Raw genomic sequence first — 27,780 nt, forward strand, 5'->3', positions numbered from 1 at the left:
AGCAGTCAATGACCTTTCTCACTGGAAGACACGGAAGACACGTTTGCCACCAGGAACCCCCTCGGCAGAGGATGCACTCAGACACTGCCGTTTGTCACACTGAAACCAACGGCAATTATTCCGCATATTTATTGTATCCCGCTTATTATACGGTTACTTGCCAAAACGATAAAAGACATTCCTCCAAAATAACAGTTTTTTTATTATTGTATGGCCATTTCGGGACTTCCGCTAAGAAAGTTATGCTAGGCATGTGTTAGGCACCATATCTTTCGATGACGCGGTGGGCGTTTGTCGGTGCTTTCGTGCATGTGACGTGAGAGTGTGTAGATACGGTTTGACTTTGGGAGAAGGCAGTCGCAAACTGGTCTGTATTGCAATATCTTACAATTATTATCCTAACACTTATAGCCTATATGATATTTAGTGTAATGCTTGAATACTTTTGGGAAAAGAATGTCTGCTTGTGGTAGCCATTCTTGCTTTTTTAACTATATGCCGGACACCAGGTACAGTTGTAATACGGCAATTTGATGTGTAAAGCGGGGACAACATGTGTGATAGCATCACTATGCTACATTCAAATTTTCAGCTTGTGCCTCAATCTCTGTCAAAAGTTTGACAGATGTCGCTTTGTCGGGCAAATTTGTTACTTAAGTTTTGCGCAAGATTGTGAACAGGTTCACTTGGTTGTGAAAAGGAGCTGTCTCCCACTTCATGCCCATCCATGCCCTGTTACTCAGCGTTTTTTTTTATTCTCTGCACGGTGACAGGGCTGAGATGTGTTATAGTTTATGGATTAGCAAAGGCCTGATGCGTTAACATGAATTAAAGTTAAATGAACTAAATTCAAATAATGTGAACTTTGAATCAAGTGGATTTCCACCTATGTCTTTTATTCCTAATTTATCTTCCTCATTCATTAAGGGCATAACTTTGGAAATAATGTTGCACCAGGGACACGCAAGTGCCGTGCCAACCTACTGTAGACCTTAAGCTATGTATCTGCTTTTTTTCTATTTTGACAAACCAGTGTGTTTATTATAAGGATGGATATTAATTACTTTTGTTTCATGTTTGTGTCTTTGCAGACCATGGCTGCTCCAGTAATAATTTGTATTGCAATCGCTGCCAGTGGGACAACCTTGTGCACTGTGCAGAATGTGCCAGAATCCCATCTGAACCACCCAGAGTGTGAGCAGGACTGGAGCACTGTGCCGGTAGTAGTACTTCTTGTGTAGTAACCCCATGCCTGTGGTCAACGTAATGTGTTCAATTTTAGCCTATAATACATAAGTTATATCTATAAAGCACCTTTCACATGGTCCCAAGGTCACTTTATATAGCGAAAGTTAAGGAAACTAAGCAGTTAAAGGAGGAAATGTTCCTGAAGAGGAAAAGTCTTTAAATCAGATTTGAAAGGAAGAGAAAGAAGAATGTAAAAAAAAAACAGTGCTCAGCTGTATTGGGGTACGCTACCTCAAGGAGGTTGGAGGAGTTTTTTAACAGTCGGCCTAATCTTAGCACCATCTATCATGGAGGAGTAGTATAGTGAGCAGCACTTGTGGATATGCTCAGTGTAAAATAACAAGTGGACGGTAAGGCCAGTTTTCTTATAGAGGCACTCAGGATGCTGGTTAGTGGCCTTCATTATACTTTGAGCTGCAGGGGTGAACCAAGGACAAGAGTGTGAGGCTGGGACAAGCTTATTCTTAAAAGGGGCTAGATCATTAAGCAATCTAGAGATGGTGTCATTATAGAGGGAAGCCATGCAGGGGAGGAAACGTTTTGGAAAGTTTATGTGGGTCTGACAGGGATGTGGACTGAAGAATCAGCAAACAGATTGTGATTGACAGACCTAACATCACCATAGGCAACAGAGATTTTCTCCAAAGGAGAAGGAGAAGTAATGTGGAAGTTGCATTCGATGAGTTTATGGTCAGAATACCAGAGACTGAACCAAAGACCAAGATATTATACAGAATATTATACAGAAATGAACTCAGATGTGTGAGAGCATTAAGTATCAACATGGATGTTTGTCACCAAGCACACCAAGCAAAGAATTGAGATAATTGTGAGGAGTTTATTAAATTATAAAAAGAAGCTTTAGGAAGAGAGAAACTAATTGTAACAGGAGAGGAGGAAACAGCTTTCTAAGCAATATATTTAAAGGATGAAACATTGAATAATGAAAGTTATTTGACTATTAAACCAGAATTATAAACCACAGCCAGACCACCCCCTCTTCATTTTACTTGGTTTTCATAGGAAACTGTAACCAGGGGGAGTCAGCATGTTTAAATGTAAGTAATCACCACGTTGTTGCCAAGTTTCTCAGAGGAAATAAATAAGGCGAGATTAACGTTGAGACAGCCGTGATGGGAATATGCAACCGGACGGAGAGGGTCGTGATTTATTCATCGGACGCCTTTAGTGATACGCCGACGAATACGATCATATTCCCGTTAAATCGGAATCTACGCATCAGGACCAAAGAAAAGTGAGGGTACGCTTTCTGAGCGTGGGCGCCGGGCAATTCCAACTGTCCGGCACAGATTGTGCGCGGAGGAATCCAAGTGGACGTGACAGTCAAGGCGTTTTAGTTAGGAGTATAAACGCTGCATAGCCAGGTAGTTGAAAAACAAAAAGACACAGCACAACTATTGGCCAAAGGCAAGGACAAGCAGCAAAACCGAAACAATCTTAGACTTTGGACATTACTTGTGAAATATTTCAACCGTAATATTATGTGACAATGAATGGTCCGTGCCCCCCACATGTTGTATGCACTCACACACAGACACACGGGAATGCTCTCACATCTAAACATATTAAATGGTTTTCCTGCTTTTCTCATTTTTTCTAGGACAACAAAAGCATTGGACAATACCCAGAAAAAAACTTCATGGACCCTGGCATCAATGTTACACGGAACAGTTTGGTCACGAAGAGACCAGTGAATCTGTTATGGTCTATCTCTTGTTCCGGCAAATATTCGGTAAGTATCTTTTGGTGATTTCCCCGGGATTGCAGACCGGGGGCATTTTTGCATCTTCTACTGATAGGAAGTAAATTGTTAAGCATTCTTTTTAAATTATTTCCCAAGTAGGGTTAGCAGCTAGTAGAAACAACCATTTGTTATTTGAATGTGATTTATTTAATGATGTTATTTTGTTGATTCGTTTCAGGACAAATATCGAGCATCATATGGTAAGATTCAGTTGTATCGTTGTTTGTTTATTTGATCTGAAATATAAAATTTGATGAGAGGTTTTCAAATCGTAGGTATTTTTATAGCCTATGTTTTTCTTTTCAACCAATGGCTATAATTTCAAATAGTGTGGTGATATGGATTGATGGATAGTTTCCTCAAGTCAGACTATGACTAATTTTCATGTCATATTTGACCGAATACATAGCAAGTGTTATTACGTTGGATAAAATGTTACACAAAATCATTTAATGATATCATTTTATGTAGGCCTATATTTTAAATGGATGTTGGTTTTTGTCAATACATAACATCGGCCACTAATAATGATGAAATTAGATTTGCACTAGGTTAGTTTTATAGCCTATGGTAAAATATTTTGTGAAGTGAATAAGTGACGTAATTTGGAAGAGACTTAAAACTAGAAATTATAATAGCCTATAATTGTTTAAACTGTCATAAAGATAATAACTTACGTTTTAGGTAAAATAGATCAAAATCAAAAGTTTACAAAAATCTTTTTTATTAGGCCGGTCAATTCTGTCGGCGAACACAATTTATGGGTTGAAAAGTTAAAAATTACTGTTGGCTAACATGTCAAATAATTTACATGAATTCTTTTGCATAACATGATTTGGATAGTTATGACATGACACATGCAAAATAATCATTTGCATAGGCCTTGTTTATAAGCAGCACAATTAGGCCTAATAGACGTTGAATGTTCATCTGTAAATTATGTCTGCTCAGTATTAGGCCTAATGTGCCTGTTTCGGATAAGTGTAGGGAGGAACGTGAGATACAGGTGCGTAACTATAGGGGGTTGCAGCAGGTGCAGTCGCATCTGGGCTGGTGAGTCGTGCCCATAGACATATTTATGGGGACCCCTCCCCCCCCCCAGTACTGCGTCTGACAGAAGAATCTCAGACCCTAATTTTCGCCCCTCAAATATTGTGTTCTGAAATATGTAAGGTTGATTAATTAAACACTATTTATATCGATACCAAATATCTTTGTATAGCGTTTTTTTTAGACGCGGGGGCAGAAGAAGGGAACGCTACGATAGTAATTAGCGTTCACTATAGGGCCCGTCATAAAAGCCTGCACCTGGGCCCGTCGTAACTACCTTACGCCACTAGTGAGATAGAAGGTCAGAAGCCGAGTTTATCTCAGCCATCTTGCATCAGTGCATTCTCATTCTCTGATCAAGATTTTAAGTTTGTGTAGGCCTATAGCAGAGGCTTTTATCCAAATAAAACCAAATGGAACAACCCACAACAAAATGAGAGAGAGACGATTATAAGGAATATACCAGACATAATTAGGTATGCCTTGGCCATTCCACCACTGAGGAACCACAATTGGGAGAATACAATCTCGATTGCAATATCTAACGTCTAAAGGCGAAGACAACCAACCAAAGAAGAACTAGTGTTCACAGGGGGAATACATCTGAAATGATTGCACTGAAGGTACCAATTTAGTGTCGGTCTTGTCCCGGGGTGGGTTTCTCGAAAGCGTCGTTGTCGTACCATTGTCACAACCTCCGTCGTTACAACCGTGGTTCATCGTTTTGGTGTTTCTCGAAAAGCGGAGTTCCAACGATCAGTCGCAAACATGGTCGCAAGGTTGGGTGGTCGGAACTACCGCTCGCGACCAGTCGTTTGAAGCGTCGTCCCTGAAAAGTTTCTGTTGTCGACTTTTGAATTGCGTCAGTTTGACAGGAGGATTGACCATTTCCCTACCTTATCATAAATGTAAAATCATAACTCATTCATCTTGAGTGAAGCATTGACATAATTGTAAACAATTACAAACAGCTTATCTGTTAGAAACACTGATACTGTAACTAAGAACATCTACTGCCTGGAGGTTTAATGGGCGACCCGATATAAATGAAATAAAACAAACCTTGTATGTTTTATTGTTTCCTCCTAAAGCTAAAACAAAATGGTGGCGTTTCAGTGTGACAGTTTCATTATATCAAGATATTGAAGTCAAGATCTTGAGAAAATCTAAATTAATATAGATTAAATTGAAAAGATCTAAATTAACCTTCTAAATTATGGCTTCCATAATTGTGGTTTATACAACATCTGAAGAAAATTTGATATCTATGTTGCACTTTACTGTAATGCATCCTCTCTCATGATGTTATGTTTTCACATTTGTATTTCACTGCAGTGGTCCCTGCCTCACCAGGTGGAAGCGCTTCACAGACTAATTCCAATACATCTGGTAGGAGCACACATACTATTTACATTGCTTACATATTTTTCCTTTCCCTAATTTGACTGTCCATCAAACCCACTCTTACCTGGTAAAGACATCTGCTACCTGTCAATTTCATATGTAACCTGTACCAACTAACACCAACTGAGTTTCAACAGTGGGGTGTTCTCTCTTGGCAGCTTCTCCATCACATCAAATTGTTTGTTAAAGCAATTTAAAAAACTCAGCTACTAATCCTCAAATGCCTTCAATCTTGGACATTATTAGATATTTAACTGAACCATGCACAGGTGTGTCTAGTAAGCCTCAACTGCTTGCATCCTTTGGGGTGTTGTTGTCTTGTTAGCCTACCATTTCTGGCTGCACAGCTATTTCTGCACAACACCCTGCAAGCTGTTCCAGGTCAGGAGACCCTGCCTAACATGCTTCCTGCTTCGAATTTAAGGCACATTTGGAACTCTAACTTGTGAAATGGTGTACTAAAGATAAGTTTAGAAGAGAAACAAAATGGCTATGACTCCCCTTTTGTTCCCTTTCCCTTTTGTTTCCCTTTTCCCTTTTTCTGCTTGCTTATTGGAGGCACTTCAGAATTTACAGTCTTGATAGAAAGTATAAGGAAGGTATCCGGCTAAATTTAATCTAAATGTCACTTAAATCATCATTCTACTGCCCTCTAACGCATTCTCTCACAGGGTGTAATTTGTTTTGTATATTTGTCTGTTACTGCAGTGGGCCCTACCTCACCTGGTGGAACCACCTCTCAGAGTAAATTGACGTTAGCTGGTAAGTTTTGATGATGTAGAGCCACATGTGTACATGGCTGTACGTTTGCCGTCAACATTTACTTTTTATTGAACTCTATTAAAGATTAAGACAAAGGTTGGTTTGAGCCAGGCTATTGGAGCTGTTAGTATGTGATGGATGAGGGTGTGATGGAAGTATCTAATTGTTAGGAGCATCCCGTCAACGGATGACCATAAATTGCGATTTAAGCGCTAGGGAGATTACGGGCCTTATACTGTGATGAAGCTTTTGACATACATTTCCATGGTCATGACTTAGTCATTTAACTTCTTTTTACTGTAGACTGATCTATCATCTTTACATGACTTTCTGTCATATCTTCATATCCTACATTGGGTAATTTAAACACACCATAATCACCCTTGTATTTTTATGTTCTGTGTATTTTGCATGGACAGCCGCTGTAGGCGTCCCTCTGGTCATGTTGTTGGTTGTTTTTTTGGTTGCTTTCTTGCTTTGCCGGTGAGTGTATTTTATATATTTATATAAAATGTGTGTACCAAATAATATAAATATATAAATAATAATAATATATAAAATACTTGCAATGCTTGCATTATAAAGGAATTGTCTCATTCATTTTGAATTTGTGAATCCAGATTTGTTCATAACATGTGTTTAATGATTTGACTGTACATCAGGATATAGATGACTAGAGATTTTACAGATTTGATTTGACCTCATGATGTTATTTCAGACAGCGTGAGCAACACCAGAGGGTACCCAATGAGAGGTCCACTGATCCAGAGCAGTGAGTACCCTTTATGTTTACACATAAAATACAGTTTGGAGTAAATCGGGTGCTTCAATGCTATTTAACCAGTTAACTTAAGTTGTGCGGAGACTGAAGAAAAACATGGTCCCATGTCTGTTTAGAGAGGCGACTTTTTCACCTATCGAGTGTCACTCTCAAAATGCTTTGGTATCAGTCAGTACGGTCAAGGCCATTTCCATGTTACGAAGCCACAGGTAATCGTGACAAGGCTGCACAGGCCTGCCTTAAATATGGCTGTTTGCTATACTGTATGAAGGTATAACAGCGCCTTAATTTGTTTCTGTTAGGGCAAAAAAATTGCTGTATATTACTTGCTGAATAATGATTGTATTTTAATAAATTAAACTGCAATGCTGAAAAATTCAAGCATCATTAGTGCTAAGTGATCTAATTTGATTTTTGTAAGATTGAGACCCCTTGATGATGAGGCCAACCGCAGACGGGAAGATGATGGTGCCCAGGAAGCGGAAGGACTCCACAGTGTCGACTGGGGAGTCTCTCAGGGTGATGATGCTAGGTGGGGCTGTGTTCTTTCTGAATTCTACAACCATCTCCACTGTTTTCAGAGCGTTGACCTCCAGGTTGTTCTGTCCACACCAGGTCACCAGATGGTCAATCTCCCACCTGTAGGTTGACTCATCCCCACCAGAGATGAGCACTATGAGAGTCGTGTCATCCGCGAACTTAAAGAGCTTGACGGACTAGTGACGGGATGTGCAGCTGTTGGTGTACAGGGAGAAGAGTAGAAGGGAAAGAACGCAGCCTTGAGGGGAGCCGGTGTTAATGGCACGAGTCAGAGACATTTTCATTCTACTGTCGGCATGGTCTGAGCTCTACTCGCCGTTTGCGAGACTGTGAAATGTACTTTATTTTTCATATTCCATTTTCAAGAGATTACTTAATATCTTTTTTTATGTAAATAAACTTTGGAATATTTTTTTGATTTTCTGTGTCCAAATTTGTAGCAGGGACAAAAACGATCGAAATCAGTCCAGTATTGAGTTAGAGAGCTATAACCTGTGTACAGACCATTGCATGCAAGCCTACATGTGTGCTCTCTAGACTTTACAGACTTATTAAGTATAGCATAGAAGCATATATAGCATTTTCGTTTTTCACAATCACAGCTTGGCTAACATGTCAAATCATTCACATGAATTCATAATATTTATTGCATAACATGAAATAAATATTTGGATAGTTTCGGATGCTTTTGGCATGACACAGGCAAAATAATCATTTGCATAGGCCTTGTTTATAAGCAGCACAATTAGGCCTAATAGACTAAACGTGAGATAGAAGGTCAGAAAACGAGTTTATGTCAGCCATCTTGGAGACATATTGTACAGACCATTGCATGCAAGCCTACATGTGTGCTCTCTAGACTTTACAGACGTATTAAGTGTAGCATAGAAGGTGAGATGGTGTCGTTTTTCACAATCACATCTTGTCTGTGGGAGGTGAACAGGGGCACTGACAGGGAAAGTACCAAAAATGGTCTGCTGTCTGTACAATACTCCAGGAATGCCCATCAATCTCCTACCAAACAAATGAGCCCCTAAGGCTTTACAAAGCTTTACAAAGCAGCTTGAATTAAACGTAATCTACTGTAACACAACTGCCATCTAGTGGACAAAGATTGTACCTTATGTCCCATGAAATAAGAAGTTTCCCAAAAACATAATCTCGTGATGTAATAGGCTTTTGCTTCAAGAATTTCAGTGGGCTGAATTGTATGTTGTTGGTGACAACTGTAATGTTCTTCCTGTCATTCAGTGTCTATGGTGAAATTTCACATACTGATATGACTCAACGTGACTCACACACACATCTCTTCAGCAATCCCAATAGCACACTTGCTTCATGAGTTCACATGAGTACAGAGGAAGTATTACAAGTACAAAAAAATCGTGCCACAATAAAACACATAATGTGTGTGTGTGTGTGTGTGTGTGTGTGTGTGTGTGTGTGTGAACAAAAAACGTGACGCTAGCAAAACCATTGTTTCCTATGGGCCGAAACACACCAAACGCGTTTTTAAAAACGGGACGCTAGCAAATGCGTTGTTTCCTATGGTACGGCGCGCCTTGTGTGTGCGCATTTTCTCCGCCACGCGTTGCGTCTTTCTAGCGTTTTTTAGATGCGCTTAAAAGTTGAACTATTCTCAACTTTCCAGCGCAAGGTGCGGAGGCGCACCGCTCATCAATGTCACACTCGGCCCAGGCAGGTTGCGCACGCAGCTCCGCTTCCTAGGCGCCGGGCAAAACCCATAGACATATAGACATATGTGACCATAGACATATCCTACTTACTTTCCTGCAAGTTTGTGCGTTACTGACGAGCTGTACGTTTGTTCTCTTTGTTGGATGAACGTACAAATTAATTCCCTATTGTCAACGTAGTTGATGTTAGCAGCTGGTCTGTGAGGAGATAGATAGACCAATCAAATTGTCAGGGCGGGCTTTATACGATGATGGACAGATGATCAACCGTAACGTAATCAACCACGTCACCAAAGAGCGCTTGGATTGAATTTGTTTTCAAAAAACATGGCTGCCGCTGGAGAGCTGAAATGTGGAGATTCGAGTCTGTTTTAGAAGACATTGACAGCACATTCATTTTGAAAGAGGAACAGAGAAACGTGATCAAGGCATTTGTCGATCGAAAAGATGTTTTTGCCGTCCTTCCTACGGGATCCGGTAAAAGTTTAATGTATCAGATGGCCCAGATGGTCTACGTTATGGTCATACTACGTTACTCTGATTGGTTGTAGGTATATCCAATTGAGCGAAGATGCGTTTTTTTTCCTGGTTCGGTTGAAACACGCCCCATAATCACAGCCCAATGGAGCGATATCAGACTCATATTCTGACTAGAATTATGAGTATGACATCGTCAGGCTAGCACATTAAGGCATTAGAGTGAATTATTCCTGACTACTAAAAAGGACGTGATTGACCTGTAGAGGGCAGTCTTGTCATACAGTAACTACTACAATTGTACTGTTGTCAAAATCTTTGTTGTGTTTTTGATCTGTACATATTAAGCCTTTATGTTATTTATGCAAACCAATGTATAATTTGTCATTTATTTCCTTTCTGCTAGACCACAAAAAGTGTGTGTATTTTGTTGGCCATGCCTGATTTGAGTCCTGTGCATTACTGTGCTGCCTGCACAGTAAGCTGCCTACACCAGAGGTGTTCTTACCAATACACCAGGATGACACCACCATACTCGAACCTCACCCTTTACAGTCCTTTTTTATTATCAGTGTTTTCAGTATGTGTTCGTATCTGAAACTTCCATGCTTTGTTTCATTTTATGTCATTAGATTGCTTTAACACAGACGTTGGATGGGGAAGTCTTAACACCGTTTTAGCTACGAAATGAGATATGCATGATATGGCATGTGGAGTTAGCAGTGCATTTAGTTGACGTAACTGTCCTCAGTAACCCAGTGTACTTTGATTTTATCAGAACAGAAACAGCACACTGTACTTCTACAAAATGCAGTTTGTCATTCCACTGCAACTTTATGATATTTAGCGCGGCACTCTAAGAGACTGATGTGGTTCTTGCAACTATACGTAAAACTGGTTTTTCGGGATCCACCTGCTCTTCAGGCTTAAACTACTGCATGAATAACAACTCAACTGTCTCATACATACACACATACACACATACATGCTAACATACATACACACATACACACATGTGTACATACATACACACATACATGCGTACACACACATACATGTGTACATACACACATACATGCGTACACACACATACATGCGTACACACATACACACATACATGTGTACATACACACATACATGCGTACACACACATACATGCGTACATACATACACCTATACATGTGTACATACATACACACATACATGTGTACATACACACATACACTCACTCTCCCTTGCCAACATGGACCGTTTGCAGTCTAGTTGACATTCTAGAGGCAAATGCTTAGTCTTATTCCGTGACACAAAGTACAGGATAGGAGGCAGTACAGTAAAAACCTTCAACTGCCTTTTCTTGTTTACATGCACATGCTTCTTCCTGTTTACATATTACATACCCAGACACAGCAATAATTGTATGAGTAAATATCGTTATGGTTAAGGTTTTTAGCATATGCACCAGAAATGCAAATTCTGCTGAGAATTAATTAATTCACATCCCTGCAGATCAGTTGTGTCCTGTCAGATCAACAGGACAATCTAGTTTCACTTTTTGCTGCTCTGCAAATCCTCACTTTCTGTAGGATACATCATACAACACAGAAGGAAGTTTTGCAAGGTTAGGACTCAAAACAGTCAAGGCAATGTGACCATATCATAACCAGAAAAAATATCATATGCCTACCTGTCGTACACTTGGCAGCATCTGCAGTAGGTTCCTTGTATAAAGCTGTGTTTTGCTTGAATGTGTACCGACAACTTGTTGCAGCAGCAGCAACACCAGCTCCACCCACCCTGTTCCGGATTGGAGCTTGTTCAAAACATATTAGTTGTCAATGCCCTTAAGGCACAAACAGTTATAGCATGTAAATGGCAACCTTACAAAACTCATGAATGTCATTGACAGAGATAATTTCAAAACACTGTTAATGACTTAAGAATATATTAATCAAGTGCCTTGTATTAATAATTACCTGAATCATGTGCTTATGTAAGCAGGAACATGGCTTTTCTGTGTTTCTGTGTGTGTGTAACTTAGATTATTAGGTGCCACTTAGTCTGCATATGTGTAAGAGCATGTTTTAGACCAGAGGTTATAAGAAGGGTCGAACTGACATCTTTACAAGACAGAAAGCCTAGTAAGATATCCTCGGACGTCAGAGACCCACCACGTGGTAATCCCTGCTGACGTATTGTTTTGGTGCCAGAGAACGCTAAACTTCTATCTATATAAACCTTGTGTGATGTGTTTAATATTTCTTCTCTCATCTGCTGCAGTCTGAGAGTAAGCCCGGGCCCCCTCTCTCTGAGAGAGGACCCGTGCTTCTCTCCGACCTGCTGGAACGTGGGTGAACCCAACGAGCTTGTTGTTTTTTAATAAATACACTTATATGTAAGTCCAGAGTCCTGAGGTATCTTGACTGAATTTTCACCTAACCGTTATTGTGAGAAAAGGTTAGTAAGTAGGATTCAGCAAATACAAAAGCTCATCTTGCCTTGCTAAATGATTTACAATCCCATAAATATCACCTACTCAGTGTTTATCAAAGTCCTAAGGTGGCTGTTATCATAGTAACTGTTACACAAGCAGGCGTTAAGATATTTTATATTTCTTGATTGCATTTTTCTCAAAAGTCGGATAGGCCTTGTTATCTTGGTTGATAACATGAATAACAAATTGTCAACTGAGGTTATCAAGGGCAGAGCAGCTTTGCAGAGCCGCATAATGTAGTCGTGGTGACCTGATACCATAGACATGCGCACACACAGACACACAGAAATGTAGGCCCTTGTGATTATAGTGTGCCAGGATCTGGATTAGCCTGTGTGTTCATGTGTAACAGGTGTAGACTTGTGTACTGTCAACTTATCTGCATAACATCTTTATGGAGGCGCTGCTGCCCTTCACAGAATGTACCCCTCCACATTTTGATCATGCCTCAGGTAGATAGTGGTGTGTTAGTACACCAAACAAACAGTTCCTCGTTCCTCATTCCTCTTTCCTCAATACAGTCCAGCATCAGATCAGATCACCTTTGCAAATGCCAGCTGTTTGCCGAGGTTGTTATTTAGGTTATTGAGGTGTAGTCATTGACATTTTGTTGTGTCTGACCAGTCAGCCATTGATCAGTTACTTTGTGCATTCCTCCATCCGCAGCAGGAACATGTGATGCTTATCAAATGGATGATTCAGACTATTCTAATCAAGCCAAGCTGAGGAGACACACAAAGCCAGCCAGTTCATGTCCAGTTGAACACAAAGACAAGCGTGGCCATGTTGGGGTATAACACTGTAGTTCTGTTTTTTTAGTTCAGAAGGTAAGGTGAGACACCCACTGGAACATGGTTTACATGGTTGTGTTGGTTTGCAACAACTCTGGTAATGACATAATTTGGCTTTTTTGGGTGGAAACTCATCTTGTGTGAACACCGTAACTGTTAGGTGAAAATTCACTCAAGTTACCTCAGGACTCTAGAGTTGCGTATAAGTATATTTATTCAACAACAACAACAAACCTGTCGTGCTCACCCACCGGGACGGCATGCCAGAGAGAGGCATGGACCCACTCTTAGAGAGAGAGAGAGAGAGAGAGCCTGGGCTCACTCCCAGACTGCAGCAGACGAGAGAGAAGCCAATGAAACACATCACACAAGGTTTATATAGAAAGAATTTAGCGTTATCTGACGCCAAAACACGTTGTCAGCAGGGATAACCACGTGGTGGGTCTCTGACGTCCAAGGTCATCTTACTATGCTTTTTGCAAGGTAATGTATCAGCAAGGCAGAAAAGTAGTTTTTCTTATCAGCGCTTGCTTACACACACACAGAAGGTATACTTTTAAGCACATACACAGGGTTAGAAACGTCAGCACTTAAGAATCAAAGATATACAGAAACAAAAAGGTCATGTTTCAGCTAACAAAGGCATATGATTTTACACACATACATACTTGATTAAAGTCAGAGGTTCATATTTCCCTATCAGTAACTGCTGCTGTTTTAGTGGACTTGGTTGCATCCACACTTCACACCGTGACTGGTGTTTTTTTTTTTAGCCGTTCCCAGTTTGGTTTGCGTAACCTAGAGACAATTCCCATTTCTCTTGTTTTTTTTCGTGCTAAAGACTCTTCCTGTCTCCAGTGCACACACACTCAGCTGAGGGGTTATTTATGAAGCAGATCACTGTGAATCATGCTCCATCTGGAGTTTGGAATATTCGCTTAAGACAACATTGGTTGTGTAGGGGCCTCTGTTCCAATAGCTCTTTCTGTAATAGTTTTGGCATTAGAAAATGAACAGCACAGTTGTCTTTCAGTGTTTGAAAGCACCAGTTGCCATTGTTGTGTATATAGAGGTTTATAGTGGAAACATATATGATGGTGTGGTGATGTTTTAGTGGTATAATAACCTCTCCAAACTATTGACTAAAGGTTGAGTGTGTTTGTGTTTCTACGTGTATTATTTATTTCTCTCTCTCTCTCTGTGTGTGTGTGTGTGCGCGCGCCTAGAGTATATGTGTGTAAGTATGTGTTTGCCTAGGGTGTGTGTATGTGTGTCGTGTGCGCTCATGAACCTACCCTCTCAGTTTGAGTGCAGAATACAAAGAGTAAAAGATTCAAAACATACCTCAGCAAATACACATGAATAGCTTGAAACTTAAAGGTCCAGTCTGCGATTCTGTAGTAAGAACCACAGTAAGAGTACAGTGACAGTAAGAGCCACCTTCTCTGTTTCCCATTTACAAAGCCCAGAATGTGTGCAAACACAAGCCTCTTTATACAGCCTATGAGTTTCTATGAGACCCAGTGGTCTTGAGTCCATTCTTCAGACATGATCTCCTCTCTCTCTGCAACGCACACAGGTGCCACCCTATGCCTCACCCACTCGAAAGGGATCAACTTTAAGCCTAAGCAAAGATGAGCTTGTTTTAGTGTGTGGACACAGGAACTCAAATGTACCACAGTCATATTTCTGTAAGGATGGCATTGTGGAGTGGCCACGTTCAGCCACCCAGACAGCATTGGCTTGGCAGGTTCACAGAATGGATGCCACCCAGACTAGGCCAAAGCTGGGCTTACAGAAGTAGTATCTTCTGTACCCTTGATGTGCCCACTCTAAATTATATTTATGTGGTCACTTATAAGAAATTATCATTTTTGTAACATTTTTTTTCTTCCACAGGGCGTAGAAACTTAAATGATGGAGATGTGGTTTAGGTAGAGGAATTGAAATGTGCTGAAACTGAGCATCATGTAGGAATCATTACTGCTTTCACCTCCCCCCATATAATCTCTATCTCGGCTAGGAACACAATCACTGGCACACATTAGATTTGTCATCACCTCTACTCCTGTACTCTGTGCCTGGTACCGTGACACTGTAAAGCACCTTGAGACAATTGTTTAGTTTTGCTGCTGTATAAATAAAATAAAATGTAATTGAATTGCCGCTCCAGTGTCTTGAGTCCTTACTTTCTGACATGTACCCCAGTGTGCCTGCCTTCAACCATTTCCTCTTTTGTAAAAGAAAGAGTCATAATATATGATAGTTGTAACCTGAGCAACATGAGACATATCAACAGAGAAGAGCAGAGCCTTCCTCGTCAGTAGGCCCATGCGTTTGTGTAGTGTATATGTGTGTATGTGTGTTACGGGATGAAGGTGACCTTTTTTTTGTGTGTCGGGGTCATGGTGCCTCTTCTTTAATTCTGATGTATTCCACAAGTATTCCACATATTTAATTTGTCATGTATCGATGATGCTTAATTTCAGATCAATTCCACGTTCAGTATTTCTCTTTGTATTCACAGCAAATATAATTTAATTCTAACGTGTCTTCGGTATGTATTCTCGACCACTACAAAGTCAGCCATTGTTTAAAGAGAAACTGAAACATCTGGTGAGAAGCATGTTTTTTTTGTATCAAGGCTTTTTGTATCATTTCCATACTTTACTCTTGGTTCTCTGTTTAGGACAGACATCCTTCCTAGGACTTTAATTGGTTCATCAGTCCGTAGGACCGGTTTCCAACCTGATGTTAGATGTTCCTTTGCAAACTTCTGATGTTGAATTTTGTGATGAGGTCGCAGGAAAAGTTGTCTTCTGATGACTCTTCCATGAAGGTCATGTTTATGCAGGTGTTGTTGCACAGTAGAAAAGTGCACCACCACTCTAGGGTCTGGATCATCTTCCTGAAGATCTTGCAGCCAAACGGGTCTGATGGGCCTTTCTAGAATCCTATGAGCAGTTCTCTTAGAAAGTGTTCTTGATCTTCCAGACCTTAACCTGACCTCCACCGTTCCTGTTGACTGTCATTCCTTAATTACATTATGAACTGAGGAAATCAGGAGTGCCTAAATTCTTCTATGCCACTGTATGAATGTATAAAATGTATCCTTAACTTCCGCAAGTCTGTGTTCTTTTAGCTTCCTCCTCATTCCAAACACACCTTCAGGAGGGTTTTGGATTGGTTTTGAATGTCAAGTGGCATTACTGTTTTAAATGTTCCCACCCACATTCCGCCATGGTTATTTCAATTCCATACATACTGTATATGCTATTAGTGTGAGCTAATGCCTTTTGCATTCTGTGAACTAGTGGACTACCCAATGAGTTTTAAGCTGGCCATTCTTTCCATATAGCAAATATGACATATGAGACTGTAGGACACATTGTTGTGGAGGACACAAGTTTTTTTTTATGAATAGAGTACAACTTCATGTAAACTTCATTAATAGGCGACATTTCGTGAGGATGTCGACTGTGGGCCACATGTTGAGTTCAGCTCTAATTTAACAAGCCTGTCTTTTTTTCTGTGTCCAAGACATCTTGAGGAAAAAATGACATTCCTCTTGACCCCATCCCTCACGGTGTCCATCATCGTGTAAAAATCATACTTCTTTGATGTACATCTGACTGCTTTTTCCATCCATTAGTTGCCATCATCAACAGTGTCAGTAACTTCATGAGTGCCACATTGACCAAAACCTGGGCTATTATGCATTTTCTCCTGTACAAGTCACACAGCCTGGCATGTGCTTTGGAACATTCAGGTGGACAACAGCAGGTACAAGCAAGACAGGAAAGGAATTTCATCCTCTGCATACATAGCGGAATACTGCTCTAACCGACTGACCATCTAATCTCATAATATATGACCGATTAATAATTATCTGTAACGCACACATTAAAATTTTGTGAAATACAAGTGCCTGCAACACCGGTTAAATATGGTGAAGCTAAAGATTCTATGCACCAGTGTCCCCTCAATGTATAGAATTAAACATGTTCACTTGCTTCAAAAAAGCTTGTTGAATTATGCTTAAGCAGTTAGATATAAGCATCATTTTCACATCTATTTCATGTTTCTATTTGCAGCATAAAACACATGGGGAGTCATTTGTCATGAATAAGTTAATTCATAACTCACGTAGGGTTTACTTATGTGCAACATGTACTGAACCTTGAGTGGTCCTCTGCTGAACATCTGTGTGGCTGCTGGACTACAGGCCTCACAAGAAATATGATCCTTAACAAGAGAAAGGGGGTTGTGGGAAATGTAGTTTCTTTGAACAAGACGTGATCTGCCTTTAGGACAATGTAAGACTTTAATACCACAAATCATCAGATTCTCACACATTTTTATATTATGCTTATGAAAATGAAATACACCACGAATTATATTCTTTGCAGATGACTCCAATCATTTGATTTGTGTATACATTCGAGATTTAGTTAAACTTCATGAATGACTGTTGAAGTGCACGTGAGTAGTCTTTAGAGGAGGGTATGTGTCATAATTGGAGTAATGAGGGGTCATAAAGGTCATAAAGGGTTATTAATATGACAAATCGGATGGATGGTTAGTTTTGATCTAGCTTTGGGTGACAGCTTGCTTGTCATATTGGATGGATGAGACCGGCCCTCTGCCCTTTCTCCCCCCTCCACACAGGCAGTTGACCCCCACAAATGGTGTGAATCATTTTGATAGTAAGGTGTTATCTGAGAGGGTGAGATTTCCCGGCGTAGCAATGGTGTTTCTGACCAGGATCTATCCTGTTGGCATAGCAGGGGTCAGGATGGCTGGCTGCTCTAGGCGTGAGCACGGGGTTGATAACAGAAATTTTGTGGTGAATGATGTCGTAAACCGGTGTTACCCAAGTAAACCATATGACTTATCAGGCGCTCAAGCATAGCAAGGTCTTGTCAGCCTGTGAGATGGCATTCTTTCACTCTATTATAGGAAACTTTAAGATGATATATACATAATCCCTATGGGCTAATGGTAATGATACCGGCTTATTCAAGTTTAAAAGATTTAGTTTTGTAAGGTTTGATCCATAAGACATTTGTTCATGAGATGGTAGCTCAACAAAAACAGCTATAGTTCAACAACACACACGCACGCACCCACAGACACACAGACACACATACACACATACAAACACAGAGACACAGAGACAGATACACAGTATACTAATAGTTATATTATAAACAATAAAACAGGGGTATTGTGTAATATGTGACTATATTTTAGTTTAATCCCAAAACAGCGTGATACATTGAAGACATACAAACACACACACACACACACACACACACACACACACACACACACACACACACACACACACACTCACAGTAAGAGATGAGAAAGGTGTTAAATCCACTTTGTTAAGCAACAGTGTATAGACAACACATTCGGGACCTACTGGAATGACTTCGATAGAACAAAAAAAAAGAAAAAAGTCACCCCATTAGTTGATGGTAGAAAATGGATAGAACATTTGAAAATTATACAAAAAGGTAACCTAAATTCTGAACAAAAAGCCTTAAATGCTCAGTTGAGAAAACAACTTGAATACAAAATTGAAATACCTCAAGAACAAAAAATTATGTGGGGTAGATGGAGGGTACAATCAAATGCTGAAACACAGCACACCTAAATTAAGAGAGACAATCTTGAAATTATTCAATTTAATCCTGTCGTCAGACCCCTTTTCCAGAACAATGGAAAGGTGAGCCACATCACACCAATTCATAAAAAGGTGACAAACATAAACCTGACAACTATAGAGGCCTCACACAAGGCCGCAATTTGGGGAACTTATTTTGTGCCATCCTGAACAACAGAATAACACAATTTATCCATCATAATAATAGCATAAATTCATCCCAGATAAGTTTTTCGCAAAATAACAGACCAACTGTTCATATATACACATCCCATACACTCATAGAGGAACATGTACAAAATGTTAAAAAGGTCAAATATTTGGTTGTTTCATAGACTTTAGCAACGCTTTCCACTCAGTTTGGCATGATGGACTTATGTTGAAACTAATTCATAGTGGAATTGGAGGCTAAATGTATGACATCATTAAAGACAGGTATAAAACACAATAAATGCTGTCTAAAAATGAACAACAGAATAACTGGTATTTTGACCAACAAAAGGAGTTCGACAAGGCTGTTGAATAAGGCCAACCTTATTCAACATATAGATCAATGATTTGGCTACAGAGCTTGAAAGATCTGCGGCCCCAGGTCTTATATTTCTAAATGAAGAAATGAAAGGCCTGCTTTTTGCTGACAATCCTCTCCTACACTCCCCTAGTGTAGAGGCGCTTCAGGAAAGTCTAAATATTCTTAACTAATACAGTCTAACAAGGCCTCCCCTTCCAATTAACCAGGATAAGTCCAAAATCATGATATTCAAGAAAAGACACACCATACTTAATAGTGTTTATAGGATCACAACTGGCGAACAAAAACTTGAACAGGTAAAAATATATTGTTATTTAGGATTAATGATTTCATCTACAGGACATTTTGATGGTGCAATAAGATATTTAACTGAAAAGGCAAGAACAACATACTACATGCTAAGGAACTCATCACTAAAATATAACCATCCTATAAAACACTGCTTACACATTTTTGATTCACTACTGAAACCAATACTATGTTATGGTAGTGAAGTTTGAGTAGAGGGGGTGGACACCCCGAGAGAGAGCCTATCTATTAAAAAAACGGGCTCAACTAAAAAAAAATTAAAAAAAAAGATTCAACCATTGCTTCAAAACTGAAACAGCTAAAAGAAAGGAATAAAGAAAATTACATTAACTACGGGTTTTCCCTTTTTCTAACTGTCCATTACGTGTATCTGCTATATGTATATCTTATGAAATTTAACTTTACTTAATTATATTTACTTAATTATTATTATTACATTTTTCCCTGTATTACTATTATTATTGTTGTTACTGCTTAAGTGCTTGGGTAATGTTGTATTGTACAGTCATGCCAATAAAGACAATGGCATTTAATTGAAATGCAGAGAGAGAGAGAGAGAGAGAGAGATGCAGAGAGAGAGATATACAGAAGAGCGAGAATCAAAGAAATGCACTCCACTCTGTATAAAAAACAACAACAAATTCAATAACTCATATTGCAGCATGAAACAATACGAATCCTTTGTAATTAGTCAAGGGAACGTCCAAGGGTTAAGATCATCAGCCTTTGGACTAAAAAGTAACAAGTTATTTAATGAGTTCAAGGGGAGGGGGAGGGGGAGGGGGAGAGAGGGACACTTACACCAAATGGCTGCCCTGGAGTGACACAGGGAACGACCTCAGGGATGGAATCCTTATCTGGTTTAAAGCTAAATATACAAATTATATTGAACTTGTTAGAGGAGGTGAAAATTATATATGGCTTAAGTTAAAAAATAAAAATAAAGACCTGAGCTCCAATACCCAAAACATATTCCTATGGACAATCTACATCCCTCCAATTGAATCACCCACTTCCAAACCCAGGGAAACATCCTAATTGTAGGTGATCTGTATGCACACACAGCTGAAGAAGCACACACTACTAGCACAAACAGAGACAAATACATGAATAACAAAACTCACACCAGTCTTACTCTTCCATTAAGGAATAACTATGATAAAATTAACAAATAGAAATGGGGAAAGAACTACTGCAGCTCTGTTGGTCCCACTGTCTGTACATAGTCAATAATTGCCTAAGAGGGGGCTCCTTCAGGTCAGTAGCACAGCAGATTACGCATTAACATATTTGGACCCTTTCTCGCTCAGAGCAGTCACAGTCAGGCAACAACCCCCTTTTTCAGACCATAACCAGCTCAGAATACACCTAAAAAGACTCCACTCTAACCAACCATGTTCTAACTCCAGTCATTTATATAACATAACAACTCAATAAAGATGGGCGCAAAGCAGAATACCTGAATATCAGGAAGCAATGAGTAGCCATGAAACTCAAGAACAGCAGTAAAGAAGGAGTAAACATAGCCACAAAGCACATCTTGTGGCACAACAATCAAACTTACCTTTCCAAAAACCAAACCTACCCCCTAAAAAAAAGAAAATGCAAGAAAAATGGTTTGACTCAGAATGTAAAAAACATTAGGAAAAACTAAGACAATTATCCACCCAAAAACACAGGCCTCCAGACAAGAAAAGTCTGGGCCCCGGACGGCATTCTAAATGAGATGCTTAAACATGCAGACTATGAATTCAAATCAAATCAAATCAATTAAAACAAACTTTTCAATTTAGGGCTTAGAACCGGCTTCTTTCCTGAAGTATGGAATGAAGGACTGATAACACCCATATTTAAAAGTGGAGACAAGACAGATCCACAAAAGGGGGGTCTATATAAATTCAGGTGTAGGAAAAGTCTTATGTAGCATCCTAAATTCACGAATCATAGACTTCATCACAGAACATCACACAACACTAAATTTAGAACTACACATCATAGCTTCACATTAAACACAGTAATTGACAATTAAGGGCACACAAATAATGCAAAGATTTAGGCCTGTTTTGTGAATTGTCAAAAAGCCTTTGATTCAGGCTGGCACAGCGGCCTTTTCCTAAAATTACTTGAAAGTGGTATCAGAGGGAAAACATACGATCTGATAAATTCAATGTACACTAATGGGTAGTGCTCAATTAAAGCTGGAACAAAGAAAACAGAAGCTTCCTTTCAGAGACGTGGAGTAAGACAGGGCTGTAAACTTGCACCTCACTAAATTAAATTTCTTCTCTTTGCAGACGACTTGGTTTTGCTGTCCCCATTAGCAGAGGGACTACAACAGAACCTGAAGCTCATACACATGTTTTGGCAGACTTGGGTCCTGACCATTAAATCCCAAAAAAGAAAAAATACTTTTCAGAAAAATCCAGAGGTCAGGGAAAGAAATTCACTATGCAGGAACATTTTAGACAAGTGTTGTGCTCCTGAGCACCACTCAGGGAACTTGGAGGCCCGATTCCAGCCCAAATCATCTGGCAGAAAACTGCATTTTGTATCTGCAAGTTGAACTGTTAGTGAAGAATAGATCAGATGTACTAAATGTTTAGAGTTTCAAATGTTAACAACAGGAAGAAAGAACAACATAAACTCGAAAAACACAAATGAGAAGTTTGAATGTATGTCAGTGGCAGAATAGGAGGTTAACAGTGTGAAATGGAGCGCCGAATATTGAGACTTGTAGTAAGGAGGATGAGAGACATTTTGGTCACAGCACCATAAATAAGATTTCTAAGACTAGTCTTTTTTCCTTTGTGTATTCATTTTAGAAAACTCAATGCACTGATTTTTGCCCCCCCTATAATGCTGCAGGGGCCGGGAGCAAAATATTATTTTGTAGTATTTTAACTGGGCATTTGTTCATTCATGTAGATGGGGTCATCTAAAAGGAAAAGCTGTATGGTTTGTACAGTGTTCAGTAATTGTAAGGCTCAAAATATTCAAACCAGTCATAGAACCAATCGCAAGATATGGCAGCAAACTTTTAGGTCCTCTGATGTACAAAGGATTCGAAAATGGAGACAACAACCAGTTGAAACCTCGGTATACAGAGATTTTGTTATACTCAAGTTATAAAGGAGTATCCATAACAATGCATGCAGGGCTGAATTACGCCAGTACCCTTTATCAAATAAAATTGAAAAATGATCCATCAAATTCTGGAAACATATACAAGTGACCCCAACTCCTATTGTTTTAAAACCCTTGATAGCCAAGAGATGCGCAAAAACACTGCCTTTTAGTGCTAAGGCTCACACAAACTACCACAAGAAACGAGCACAACCAAACTAATGTGACTAACAACCAGCATTAGATCTATGCCATCCTTGCACCACCAAACCAAATTGTGAACAAAGAAAGATAAAACTACATTACATATTGAATTGAACTCATATTGATCAAATACCCCATTTTACAACGTATAGTTTATATTTATCTCCCTAACCTTAAATATAAATGTGTAGATGACCAAGTAAAGAAGGACAAAACTACCTGACATTTTGAACTGAAACAACAAAAAGACAAAACACCCTTCAATGCTACACTAAAAAGTTGATCAATGTACTTAAACTAAATGAGTTCAAAATCTTTCTTCAGTTAGAGGTGTGAGTGTCAATCAGGGTGTGCACAAAAGTTAAAATCTTGTATGGATGGATGGTTGGTTGGTCATCAACCCAAACTGAAGAGACAGTGAAGTTACGGTGTTGGCCCCGATTCTGAGGGGGGTCACTGCCGCTGGAACCACTTTGTGCACGCTTAATGTAGCGATTCAACAGTCTCAGCTGGGAGAAAGAGAAGACGGCCACAGAGAGAGAGAGAGAGAGGTGAGATGAAGGCTACGAACTGAAATGAATAATGTTTTGTTAGTCATTTTAAATGGTTTGGGGTTTTAATTTACAGGTTTAAAGGCTTTTAACCACAGGATCACAAAATACTTAACACTGTAAGGGAATGTGTTTTTCCACTCATTGTTTGAGATTATATAGAGGGTGTAAATTGCACTCATGGAGAAGCCATACAATTTGGAATCTTAACAAGATTGTTTTATTCACACAATAATACACTAGTAGTATCATGTAGAGATCAGCAGCAGCGCAGCAGCGCAGCCCCCCCCCCCCCCCCCCCTCCTCCTGCAGCACTAGAGCGGTACGTGTGAAAGCAATACATGAGGCGAGCTCACCTTAATGACAGCTAATTGGCTGAGATAGGGTTTCAGGTCTTCACCAATCACAGAGTAGATGGCCACCAAACAGAACACAGACGCCATCCTCACACTGCCCTCGGAATTATCATAGCCCTGAAATAGAACAGGAACATCACCTCTCAAGAAAAACACAAAAATGGACTTAACGATCCACCCAGAGTATGAGGGGAGGCGAGGCCGAGACCAGGCTCAGGTTCTGGGTTTGGGAAGGAGGACAAGAGGGTTTGTTCTCACTTGGATGAGCCCAGGAACAACCTCAGGCAGCAGCCGCATAAGATTCTCTCGGCATCTTTATAGCAGCCAGGTTTATAGGGTAGTCGGCTAACTGGATGATCAGGCAAAGCACCTTGATGCACTGGTCTGCGTTGATGGCGTTTGCCAACATGGTCGCCATCTCCTTTGCCAGACGCACCACCTGCGCAGGCACGTGCATACACACACACAGGTTACCAACTGTGATATCTTTAGATGTAACCAATTGTGTACTTTTGTCACTTCTAATGTCAGAACTTGCAGAATTTTTAGAAGGACAATAATATTTACAGTTTGGGTTAGGTATTGAGGTGTTGCCACTACAGTTGCTGAAGCGACCACTCCTAGCAACCAAAATGTCACGCCTGACTCATTTAACAAGAGTCCTGTTACATTTCATAGCATTAATCACAGCACGTGGCCAGGTGAAAATGGCCACACCGTTTGTTGTCATAATAAATAAATGGCAACAATTTGTCACAAGTTCATTTTCAGTTTATGATGGTTTAGTGCGCGCGCATGTGTGTGCGCGCGCATGTGTGTGTGTGCGTGTACCTCTTTGTGAGGGTCTTTATGTGCTTCTAGGGTCTTCATGATGGTGAGCTCAGCAAAATTCTTGAAGCGCCACGGTTGTCTGCTCAGAATCTCCTTCAGTACACGCAGAGCTAGCGCCCGGATTACATGCTAATGAAAAACACACACATTTTGACAACACACAATAAAGCATCTAAAAAATACAATGTAATCTAACTTTCTTAGAGAGAATCTTTATCATGCAAATGTCCAGGACTTGACGTGTGTGTGTGACTGATGCACGTGTGGCCATTACCTCTCCATCCCCCAGCGTCTCCAGCAGCAGCAAGGTCTTGAAGTGCTGGTGTGCGTGTGTCTCTGATCAGCTTCATGAGCTCACAGAGCGCCGCCTTGCGCTCCTCCACACACTCGCTGTGATTGGACAGCTCCTTCAGCAGCTCGGCCACTGCCTCTGACTGGTCAACTCCGCTGTCTGTCAAAAGCACAAGGCGGAGGGAGGAAACATTAGTGGAGGACCCACACCCATCACCACCCATCTACACATCAACCGACACCTACTACACAAGACACACAGGGGTACAACCACATCAGTGCAGAGGAATGAACCCCACGGCAGCAACACACATCACAAATCCCCCCCCACCCCCTTCCACACACTCCCACACAAACATTCACCGTCTGACTGAGGCTTCCCATCCGAGTCGAACGAGGAGGAGCCCAAGGAAGAGTCTGGACTGGACGACAGCATAGTGTTCAACAGGGAGGTCTTATTATCAAGGGCCGTCCGCCCACAGTCCGCCTACACACACACAAATAAGACACACACACACACACATCTCGTATGAGAAAAACTAGTTCATAATAATAGAATGTCTGTGTCCCTCTTGTGGACATTCCATGTGGACGACTGATGTTTTCTAAAGGTTCCACATCTCCATCCTTCAGACAGCACGCTCAAGAGACACATATTTATTTACCGCTAACGCAAGGTGCCATCACGGAAATGTAGAACCGGCCAAAGAGTGGCCCTGGCATGCTATTACCCATCCCAACACCAGGATTAATGTGTGTACATGCCTAGTGTGTGTTGGTGAGTGACACATTTGAGCGAGTGTGCAGGCTTTGGTTTCGGCAGAATCCACTACAGAGTGTTTGAGACTTGCGAGCAGGTGAGTGTGTGAAAGTGCAGGTGAGTGTGTGAAAGTGCAGGTGAGTGTGTAAAAGTGCAGGTGAGTGTGTGAAAGTGCAGGTGAGTGTGTGAAAGTGCAGGTGAGTGTGTGAAAGTGCAGGTGAGTGTGTGAAAGTGCAGGTGAGTGTGTGAAAGTGCAAAGTGCAGGTGAGTGTGTGAAAGTGCAGGTGAGTGTGTGAAAGTGCAGGTGAGTGTGTGTGAGCTTTTTTTTTCTCCATGCCGGTAATACCTTGCTTTGAGGGTCTGCAAACATTCTCGTGAATCTCACAGAACCTCTTGAGTTCCACACGACTGCAAGGGGACAGACACACAAACACATATTGAAGAGGATAATAAAAGCAACACACAAAATGGTTCATGTTCCCAACATCAAAGGGGGTTTCATATGATACAACAAAGTTATGGGTGATCCACCATATTGGCCAATGCTCATCAGACTAAGATAACTATATGTAGCTGAACACATAGGCATAAAGCTTCTGACAAATGTAAGATTATGGCTGTCTAATGGCACGTGACCTCTTGCTTATAAAACATTGTCATACAGTGCAAAAAAAAAAAACACAATAGTGTCACCTGCTGGTGTGTGTCTCACATGTCTACCTGATGAAGAAAATGCAGTTCCACTCCAATTTCACACTTTCTACTTTCTACTACTATTTTGGGCAACAATGATGAATCATTAAACCATTCTAGCTTCCTCTTTAACGGCAAGATCTGAAATGACACATCTTTTGATGATTTTGATGGAGTGCAGACTGAATAGGAAATTAACAAGCGGTTAGTTTAGAGGCAGTTATTATGGAATCTTTTGTACTGAGAAAATTGCATGGGGCCTGAATGCTAGACTGGGATATGATAATGTCCTATCTGAATCTTTCTCTGCCAGCTGTTCTCAATCCTCAAAGCTGCCATTCTGATGATGAAACACCAGCCTATTCTGTCTGCAGGCCTACGTTCCCTGTGTTCTTTAAACAAACGGACAAAGATACAGACACACACACACACACACACACAGATCTGTCTGAGTGCATGTCCGAACTGCTAACTGAATGAGATCTGGACCTTGAAAACACATGTACACACATCCCTGCAGTGAGTGCTGTGAGTGTATATACCTGAGTGTACACACATCCCTGCAGTGAGTGCTGTGAGTGTATATACCTGAGTGTACACACATCCCTGCAGTGAGTGCTGTGAGTGTATATACCTGAGTGTACACACATCCCTGCAGTGAGTGCTGTGAGTGTATATACCTGAGTACACACATCCCTGCAGTGAGTGCTGTGAGTGTATATACCTGAGTGTACACACATGCAGTGCTGCGAGTATATACCTGAGTGTATGCTGGTTCTTCAGGAGGATCTGGAGACCCATGAGTCCCTCCTTCCTCTCGCTCCAGTTGGCTGAGGTGCAGCGGTTAAGCACCTCAGCCACGTCCTCCGTCTGACGCATGTAGGTGGGGATGCTGCTGCCGTTCCCAGACGAATATGAGCGCTCTGAGCACGCACTGGATGCGTCGCTGTTGGTGTCATCGTCAGAGTACATCCCATACGTCTCATAGCGTCGCCGTTTAGGCTTCTTGTGCAGAGGGGGACACACGAAGAGAGCGTCCACATGCATGCACAAACATGTCTACACACTCAGAAACCAACAGAAAAGAGTTCACTTCAAATCCTAATTCTAAATTATTACTTCTAATTATAAGTAAAAGAGGAGAGAAATAGAAAGAAAGATAAGTAGAGCGATAAAAAGAGAGAAATAGAAAGAAAGATAAGTAGAGCGGTAAAAGGAGATGAACATGTTTGACCAACCTTGCTCCGCATGTCTCCTAACAGCTGGCAGCATTAGGACAGGAGTGAGAGGTAAGGTCATACAGGGGTCAGGAAAAGAAGCAGGCCAATGTTCATGTGCATGTGCATGTACATACATGGGGTTGGGTAATTATGTTACACATGGGGGTAAGAGAGGTGAATATAAACACAGAGAGAATAACTTGTGAATCAAAAGCATTAATGATTACCATCAC

The 27,780-nt window shown here is 40.6% G+C and overlaps 1 protein-coding gene and 1 pseudogene across 1 annotated transcript; one reads left to right on the forward strand and one right to left on the reverse strand.

The window, feature by feature from the left end:
• Window positions 1-238: 238 nt before the first annotated feature.
• Window positions 239-12,076, forward strand: LOC116222510. The gene is made up of 10 exons (XM_031576911.2): window positions 239-367; window positions 1,092-1,220; window positions 2,870-3,001; window positions 3,192-3,213; window positions 5,399-5,452; window positions 6,176-6,229; window positions 6,649-6,712; window positions 6,948-7,001; window positions 7,432-7,453; window positions 12,002-12,076. The coding sequence occupies exons 2-10, from the start codon at window positions 1,095-1,097 to the stop codon at window positions 12,074-12,076; spliced, it is 603 nt and encodes a 200-aa protein (XP_031432771.2). The 5' UTR covers window positions 239-367; window positions 1,092-1,094.
• Window positions 12,077-23,165: 11,089 nt separating this feature from the next.
• Window positions 23,166-27,654, reverse strand: LOC105896156 (annotated as a pseudogene).
• Between the last annotated feature and the right edge of the window lie 126 nt (window positions 27,655-27,780).

The sequence above is a fragment of the Clupea harengus genome, chromosome 11, assembly GCF_900700415.2.
Source record: "Clupea harengus chromosome 11, Ch_v2.0.2, whole genome shotgun sequence".
Taxonomy (NCBI): domain Eukaryota; kingdom Metazoa; phylum Chordata; class Actinopteri; order Clupeiformes; family Clupeidae; genus Clupea; species Clupea harengus.